General features: G+C 50.7%; 1 protein-coding gene across 1 annotated transcript; it reads right to left on the reverse strand.

Annotated features, from left to right (window-relative positions):
- Positions 1–2,650: 2,650 nt before the first annotated feature.
- KCTD12 (potassium channel tetramerization domain containing 12) lies at positions 2,651–8,086 on the reverse strand. The gene has a single exon (XM_054973685.1). It carries the CDS (start codon positions 8,084–8,086, stop codon positions 7,082–7,084), a length of 1,005 nt encoding a protein of 334 aa, XP_054829660.1. The 3' UTR covers positions 2,651–7,081.
- Positions 8,087–8,641: the final 555 nt, after the last annotated feature.

Consider the following 8,641-nt stretch of genomic DNA (forward strand, 5'->3'; position numbering starts at 1 on the left):
CAGTTTCCAGTTTGCAAGCACACATTTCCATGTTCTATCCCCCTCACCTCAGCATCTCTGGTGACAATAATCCATGGCCAAAAGTGCTGGGGGGAAGCTCTGCCTGGAGAATTCCTGACCACAGATTGGATAATACAAGTCAAGATGGTGGAACTGACCACATGATTTATATGCTGAAAGAGCCAGGTTCAATGTTTCTGTTTTTTAAAATCTCCTATGATAGGACTAGGAAAAAGCTCTGCCTAAGAGAAGTGCTTGTCAGATTATCTATTTTCAGCCTTTTCAGTCCATCTTTCTCCCACACAGGACCCAACCATTACACTGAAGTGGCTGGATTTAAATCCAAGGCCATTTAAAATCAAAGACTGAAATCAATCACCAAGAGAAAAAGGCCAATTTAAATCACTGATTTCAATCAACATTTCCCATTAATATTTAGATACCTCCTAAGTAAAAGTGCATACGAATTGGTTGCTAGGCGCAGAAAAACATGGATTTAAAGCTAAACAATTTGTTCTAAAACCTCAGGGAAATGTTTCCTAAATATTTAATAATATTGTTACTGTTTTTTTAAAAATGATATACATTGGGTGGGATCCAAGATGGGCTGAATCCAACCTGGGATGAATCCAACCTGCTTTTCTGCTGATGAAAAAAAAGGAGAAAGGCCCCGTTGGGCAAGCAAAAATGCTATGCTGAGGGCCGCATGAGACCTGCCCAGACAAAAGCCACGTGGGGCAGGGGAACTGAACAAGAATGAGCAAAAAAAGTTCATTCATTCCACCCTGTCGCTTCTTTTTCGATAAATGAATACTCATGATTCTAGGCAGGGAGTCCCTTACAATCTGTACGCTATGACAAACAAGCACTGCTCCCAACCAACCCTCAAAGCGGTTTCTTCTTTCCAGTGGTCCTTTTGGGTTTTGTCAGGCCCCTCCTGCATTGTCATAGAACTGTCCTGCTCCGTCCCATCCCATCAACAAGCAAATAATCTCATTCAAAAGAGAAGGTATCATACAGGTCAATTTGTGGACAATCCCTTTGGGGAATCCCCTGTCACTGCTCTCCCCCCCCCCCCCTCCCCAAGTCATATAATACACAACCTACTGCGCTCTCTTGTGATTCACAGTGGCGTTGTCCCTCTAGTTTTTCCTTCCCAAACAAAAACAGGCTTTCACAAATTCATACTAGGGCCATAAATTCAATTTTAAGCAAGTCTGCGATTGCATTCAGTTCCATTTTCAAGTGATTTTTAAAAGAGAAATGTGTAGATGCTGAAACTTTTTTTAATGATGGAAACTCCAACTTTTAAAAAATCATCTGTTTTTCATCCATCCCAATTAAATAATTCTGGGAGAGATGTACCACTATACCACTATAGTGGTACACTGTATATACCACTATAGCTCTACATCTCCACTGACTTTGGAGACAAGTTTACTAACCCACGTGAAATGGAAGGGCCCTGGGGTGGAATTCTTTTACTAAATTAAAGCCCCCATTAAACCTCTCAACCATTCAGCTGCTAATGAAAACCTTGTATCACACCAATAATTGCTCTGGAAGCTGATAATGACACAGACAGAACACAACGATTAAAAAAATTACTAGTTAGTTCATTTTATTATATTCATCCTTGTTTAAAAAATAATAGGTGCTTTAAGGTAGCCTGCTAGCAAATAAACATTCACTAATCAAAATACAAGAATCTTCATTGGAGGGGTGCGTTTTAGCCAACAGGGCATTTAGCTTTTAACTCACATTCAAGCAAGTATAGACAAAGATACTTCTACAATTTTGCTGATGTTCATACTTGGTTTTTCCCCATATAAATAGGTATAGAACATAGCGTAATATGAAAGTATTCTGTCCTGGTACCGCATATGAAAATCTGTATAGCACTAGTAAATGAATAAAAAACTAAATGATTCGTGTAAAATGTTTATACACTGTATATACACACTAAGTCACAAATTCAATTTAAAACTGCCCCATTCATAACTCTTTATGATAGACTTCAGTGCAATCTTATCCAGAGTTCCTCCAATCTAAGACCATTGATTTCACTGGGCTTAGACGGAAGCAACTCTGTATAGGATTGCACTGTTAGTAAGCTACAGTACAAGATTCATTTTTTAAAGGAAAATATCTAGTTAGAGCTAATTTAAGCACTTACTGAAAACTGGATTGTATACAAAATTTTAGAAAACATACTTCAGAGAATTACTCAACACAAACTATAAAAAGACAGTAACTGACTCTTGGGAATGACATTTTCAATATTTAATTGCAATTAATTACCTCTCACTTGCAGTATAGCTAAGCTATGCACAATGGAATTGTTTTAGGAATAAGGCATAGGACGACGAGGATTCCACTTCTCTCCTGGCTCACTGGCTTTCCCTTGATAGCTTATTGCTTGTCCTTAGTTGAAGCTCTCGCTCACTCTCTTTCTGGAAAGTATGTCATTTTACAATTATCTGCAACAGAGCGACATGTGATGCTCTTATAGTGAAATCTTAAGCAGAGTTTCACCAGTCTAAGCCCACTGATTTCAAAGGGCAGGGCTTTTTTTCAGCTGGAACGCGGTGGAACGGAGTTCCGGCACCTCTTGAAAATGGTCACATGGCTGGTGGCCCCGCCCCCTGATCTCCACGCGAGGGCAATCTAAACTCCCCTCTGTCCGGAGATCAGAGGGTGGGGCCACCAGCCATGTGACCATTTTCGCCAAGGGCAATTTAAACTTTAACACCCCCCACCCCGGTTCCTGATGACCCAAAGTGACGTCATTGTGTGGTCCTGAGCTGGCAACCCACTGAGTTCCACCACCTCTTTTCCCAGAAAAAAAGTCCTGTCAAAGGGCTTAGCCTGAAGTAACTCTGCTTAGGATTTCACCGAAAGATCGGTATGAGACGTTAGTCTTGCTTGATTTCATAAAAAGCTCTAGGAGCATGCTGGATAAATGGTTTAAACTGCAGCTGTACATTTTGCTAAAAAGGAAGTCTCTCTCTCCCACCAAACAGCACAATATGATCTTTACTAGACAGAAATATCCAGTATTGCTTCTGTTACTTGAAGCAAAAACTCCGGGGGAAATAATTAAAAGTAGACCTTGTGAGGAAATTCTTTGGTTAGAATGTAAATACTCATAACTCTGAACCAGGATTGTATCAGTAAACGGGCAAGTTTTAACGGTACACCACCTCAAAAATCACCGGATTATTGTGGCAGTATATATCTCTATCTTTTAAGGTTGCAGCTTGAAATGGGTGACACTTTAAGAAGTGCAGTGTGCTTTTTGTATTTAGGTCTTCAGCTGCAATGTCAGAGGGAAAAAAACTTGTGCTTATAGGTCACTGAGCCACTGAAAGCTACAGCTACTTCCTTTGAAACCATACCTGCCTAAACTTCTACACACATGTGGACTACATTCTCTACACATGAGGGGCAACTCCCACCAAGAACACACAGAAATCATTCTTGCTATAGTAGAACCAAACCCACTTCTGAAAATTTAAAAAGGCCAAATCTTGCTCAGAAAGTTCACCCATCGACTTGTTTACCAGCACAGCCTAGTCAATTCATACCTGCCATTCTTTTTTTGCCCAAGGAACAAGGAGAGGGGGAGGGGACATACTCTTCCAAGAAGCCTTAGGCCCGAAGACAGCAAGAAACAGGAAAATGTAAGAAATGCAAAAGGACACGGGATCCATTACTGTGGCGTAACATCAACTCAAGAGACTGTCTCAGGAAGTAGACCACCCACCTCTTTCAGGATATTTAAACAATGTGCAATGGAACATTTTATATAATACACACACATAATTATCGGTATACGGAAATGTACGCAGGTCCCCCTATGTAAGTTTACAAGCACTTGCAGATTGCAAGAAGCAGTTGTTGATGTCTGGGATGAGGTCTGCTCCTCTAGGAGAGGTTTCAGCGGTTCATGTGGTTGAATTATCCAAAAACCTTGGTTTTGACCAGAACCGGCAGCGCTGACCCACCACGTATGTCGTTCAGTTCAAGAGATCTGAAGAGGGAGGCTTTGGAAAGTGGTCGAGAGGCTGACAAAATCAAAGAGCCCCTGAACACACTTCCTGGTAGGCGCTTCCAAAGCAGGGGAAATGAGAGGAAGGGAAGAAAACAGTGTTCTGTTCCATCCATTACATCCAATTTAGGATCAAGTTGAGGAAAAGTGCTTGATCTCACCACCAACGTGGCTGTGGCACAAGATGCTCTTTGTTCTGTGCTCCTGGGAGGACTGGGAAAGACGGCGAAGGGACGGATCACACAACAGATGGTTCAGCACTATGCAGAAATGAGGGAGAGGCTGGAAAATGGGGGACAGCAGTGGAAGCAGGAACCCGGCATCTTAGGAAGGAAGTAGAGCACTTTACATGGGCCAAGCGGCATGAGAAGGGCACTGTGTTCATTCACCCAGGGAGCCAGGCATAAAAGGAGCCTTGAATGTTTTCCCAGGACATGAGAGGGCCATGAGAGGAACATCTTGGGAAAACAGGTGTGACAGGGGGGTATGAGAAAGGGAAACATCCAAGGTGCAAGGGCTACATGGAGGGCACCGCATGCATGCTAAAGGGACTGACTGTCTTTTCTGGAGGCATCCACAGGCTATGCTCCCCCAACTGAGAGGGCAGACCGAATATGCAAAAGAAGACAGTGTGATGTGACAGTAATGTATAATGCGCGAGAACAAGTGACCAGAACACACATTACACATCCACACCACGTGCAAGGCAGCCATTGAAAAGTGTCAGACACACAGCACACTGGTACAGAGAGGGTCACGGGGTCAGACCCTCACAAGGGTCATTGAGCTGAAGCGTGGAATAAGGACCTCCCTGCAATCCTGTGTACAGAAGGAATTCTTTGGATATGCGAGTGAGGGATAGAGGAGTTTACCAAACAGAGGCTGTTTCCACACGGATGTTTTGCTCTGCCCTGGCACCCTTACAGGCACAGCTTTCAGGAAATAGCCACATGATGTTATCACCTACTTTTCATGCCCCCTCTTCCCTGCCAAACACAGACTTTGCTGCAATCTTTCCTAAACCTGGTTTACTGTGTCGCTTTTTGAAAGATCACAGGCAACGCGCGTATCTTTGCAGGTTCTGGCCCCCATCGGCGCTATTTTCCTTACTTCAGTCCCACCTCCTTCCCACACCCCAAAGAGATTTTCAGGGATTTTTTTCTAAAAGGTCTGATAATTGACCAATAGCCATAGCACAATCTCATTACAATGATCTGATCTAACCTCATCTTATAGGGTTGTTGTGAGAAAAAAGTGGAGGCAAAGAGATGCGATAAGCTCACCGAGAGGGGAATAATAGGCTATACATGTAAAAATACAAATAAAATAATCATCTATAGAAGCAATGTAGTCGTTCCCATTTTTTGAGAAAAAAAACTATAAAATATCTAGCCATTTTTCCTTGAGAAGTTATAAGGCAAGATGTGCAAGTTGCACATTTCCTTTTATAACTTTGCAATGAAAAAGCTTGCATTTGATAAAAAACGAAAGCTGAGAACTGGCTGCAATAGATATAGCACTATTGCATTATAACCCTCTAGATAGTTTCAGGTAGCAAGGACAGCAAGACAAGGCAAGCTGCTACACGGGCTCTTTGTTGCCACTGTGAACGCCTCTGTGTTTGCAAGAGCTACATGGAGAACTGCATCTGTGTGGAAGCAGGCAGAACTATTAAAGAGACAATAAATCTGCGGCCTCTCAACGACGGCGAGGTGAGGACAGCCTTGGCAAGACTGAGAGCATCTGTACCTTGCAGAGTTGCACTGAAGGGGTCACTTGACTATACAGAGATATTTTTTCATACTAGGTTTGATTTAAATGTGGCGCCGGCGAAGGCAGAAGACGTCGCCCCTGAAATTGGGCATTCACCCCTGCAAGCAGGGCAAAGCAGTGACGTGAGCTTAATTCACATGCTTAAGGGCCATCGCCAACATGGTGCCCACACTGATGTGCCAGTGAAGCACCTGTCAACACTCTGCAAAGGTAGCGGCTGAGCTGAGGCATGATTTGAAACCAAGGGTGGTGAAGCCAAGAACCTCCGAGTCTCTCTCACTCGCTTCAGTGGGGCTGTGACCTCTTCCCTGTTCACTAAATACTCTAGCAGAATACCTATAAGGGCCAACTAAGCCCTTGGCATGGGCTGCAGGGGCCCTGAGCCTATGTAGGGTTGCACTGCAGAGGGGCAATTCTGACTAGTCGGCCTCCAGTTTCATGGGGGCCTTCAAGGAGATGCCGTGCGAGCACCACACAGGTGAGTTCTTGCACCTGGAAAGCATCGCAGTCAATCAGGCCTTACAGACCCCGCAACGGGCAGAAGGGTCCCTTCCAGGCAGCTCTTCAAGGTTCCAGAGGCCGCCGCCGCCACACTAACTGGGCCAAAGCCATCTGCGGCTTGAACAGCAGCATGCCAGGCAGCAATCCAACAGATAAAATGGAACAGGGCCCTTCCAGGCGTGCCCTGGGGGCTCTAGACACAGAACTCCCAGCGTAAGTCTGAAAGGCCAAATTGCCAGATCCAGGTTGGGAAATTCCTGGAGATTTGGGGGAATGGAGCCTGGAGAGGGCGGGGTTCGGGGAGGAAAGGGACCTCAACTTTGTATAATGCCATAGAAGCCACCCTCCAAAGCAGCCCTTCTCTCCGGAGGAACTGACCTTCAGCGCCTGGAGATCAGTTGGCATTCCAGGAGATCTCTCTGGCCCCCTGGAGGCTGGCAACTTTACTGACAGAGAAACTGCACAGGGCCCTTCCAGACGTGCCATGGGAGCTCCGAAAGGCCGAGGGCGAGGCATGTGCTAGGGTTGCCAGCTAGGGGCTGGGGAATTCCTGCAGATCTGGGGGGTGGCGCCTGGGGAGAGTGGGGTTTGGCAGCAACAGTGTATAACGCCAGTCCACCCTTCAAAGCGGCCGTTTTCGACGGGGGGGGGGCTGATCCCCACGGCCGGGAGATCCGCTGCCATTCCGGGAGATGTCCAGCCGCGCCCTGGAGGCTGGCAACGCCACGGAGCGCGTGCCCGGGCCCGCTCCCGCGCTCACTCCCTGCAGAAGACGTACTCGGTGTAGCTGGTCCAGATCTTGTCGTCGGCGGGGCCGCCCTGCTCGGCGGCGAAGGCGCAGGTGCCGGTGGAGGAGCAGGCGGCCATGCGGAAGCCGGCCTCGCTGAGGCGGTCGAAGGCTTGCTCGAGGAAGTTGAACTTGAGGTAGTAGCGGGCCGTGTAGCGCTCGGGGGGCCGGTCGGGGTCGCGGCTCTCGTTGAGCGTCTCGCCGAAGACCTCCTTGGCCAGCGCCGTCTTGCCGCACACGGTGATGCGCGCCACGCGGCGGAACTTGGCGTCGGCCTGCGCCTCCCGCCCGATGGTGTAGGAGCCACGGTAGCCGATGGTGATGTAGCCCGAGCGGCGCCCGCCCGCCGCCGCCCCGCCGCCGGCGTCCAGCGAGAGCGAGGGCGCCAGCAAGGGGCCCCCCGACGGGCTGCGGCTGGAGGTGGGCGAGGCCGCGCCGGCCGCCTCGGGCAGCTCCGCCTCCAGGTAGGCCAGGCCGGCCGGCGGCTCGTCGGCGCACAGCGAGGCGTCGCGCAGGAGCCCCGCGAAGCGCGGCGGAGCGGCCGCCAGACGGCGCGCCAGCTCGGGCAGCTGGAAGTACTCGGCCTCCCTCTGCAGGCGGCTGCGCTCGGGGAAGCGCTCGGGCAGCACCAGCTCCTGGTCGCGCAGGTAGTCCAGGATGTAGCGGAAGAGGAAGCCGTCGCGGTCCAAGAAGAAGCGGCCCTTGGCGTCGCGGGGCAGCTCCGACGCCTCCTGCTGCGAGAACAGGCGCCACAGCCGCGAGCCGCGCACCGACAGCACCGTCCCGCGCCGCGTCACGTACACCTGCCCGCCCACGTTCAGCTCCACGATCTCCGGGACGCCCGACGACGGCGACGACGACGCCAGCTCGGGCGCCGGCGGCTGGGGCTGCGAGCGGGCCCCGCCGCGCAGGGCGCTCCCGCCGCCGCCGCCGCCCCCGTTGGGCAGCCCCCGAGCGCTGTCGGCTAAGGCCATGGCGCGCCCGCGCCCTCCGCTCCGCCGCCCCTTCTCTCCGGCCGCTCCAGCGAGCCCCGAGCGCCGCTTCCTGCCCCGGGCGCCGTCCGCTCCGAGGCTGGCGGTGGAGGGAAGCGCCCCGTGCCCCCTGGTCTCCGGGCGGCGAGGCGCTGGCGGCGAGCGGGGCTGTGTTTATGTACGGCGGCTGGAAGCCGGCAGAGGGCGGGGAGGCAGGCAGGCAGGCGGACGGCGCGGGGAAGCGCACGGGCATGGGCTGGGGGCCGGCCGGTGGGCTGACACCGACGCCAGGCTCGGCCTCCCCGTCGCCGCCTTCCCCAATGGCGAGCAAGCCGGAGCGCGCAGCGCCCACCCCCTTTCGGGACCCGGGCCGGGCGGGAGGGGTGCACGGAGAGCGAGCCAGCCAGCCAGCCAACTCTCGCCGAGCAGCCGCCCGTCGCCGCCCCCGGCCAGGCAGGCTCCCAGCCACGGAGTGCTGCTCGGCTCTCTCGCGTTTCCCCTACAGCTGCAAGATTTGGGTCTGGGGCGCCTTGGAGGCCAGGTTGTGAGCTTCGGAGA

Source organism: Eublepharis macularius, chromosome 3 (assembly GCF_028583425.1).
Source record: "Eublepharis macularius isolate TG4126 chromosome 3, MPM_Emac_v1.0, whole genome shotgun sequence".
In the NCBI taxonomy this organism is placed as follows: domain Eukaryota; kingdom Metazoa; phylum Chordata; class Lepidosauria; order Squamata; family Eublepharidae; genus Eublepharis; species Eublepharis macularius.

Bases quoted from the DNA above. Each gene is read 5' to 3' on its own strand.
- KCTD12 (XM_054973685.1), bottom strand. From the start codon at position 8,086: ATGGCCTTAGCCGACAGCGCTCGGGGGCTGCCCAACGGGGGCGGCGGC.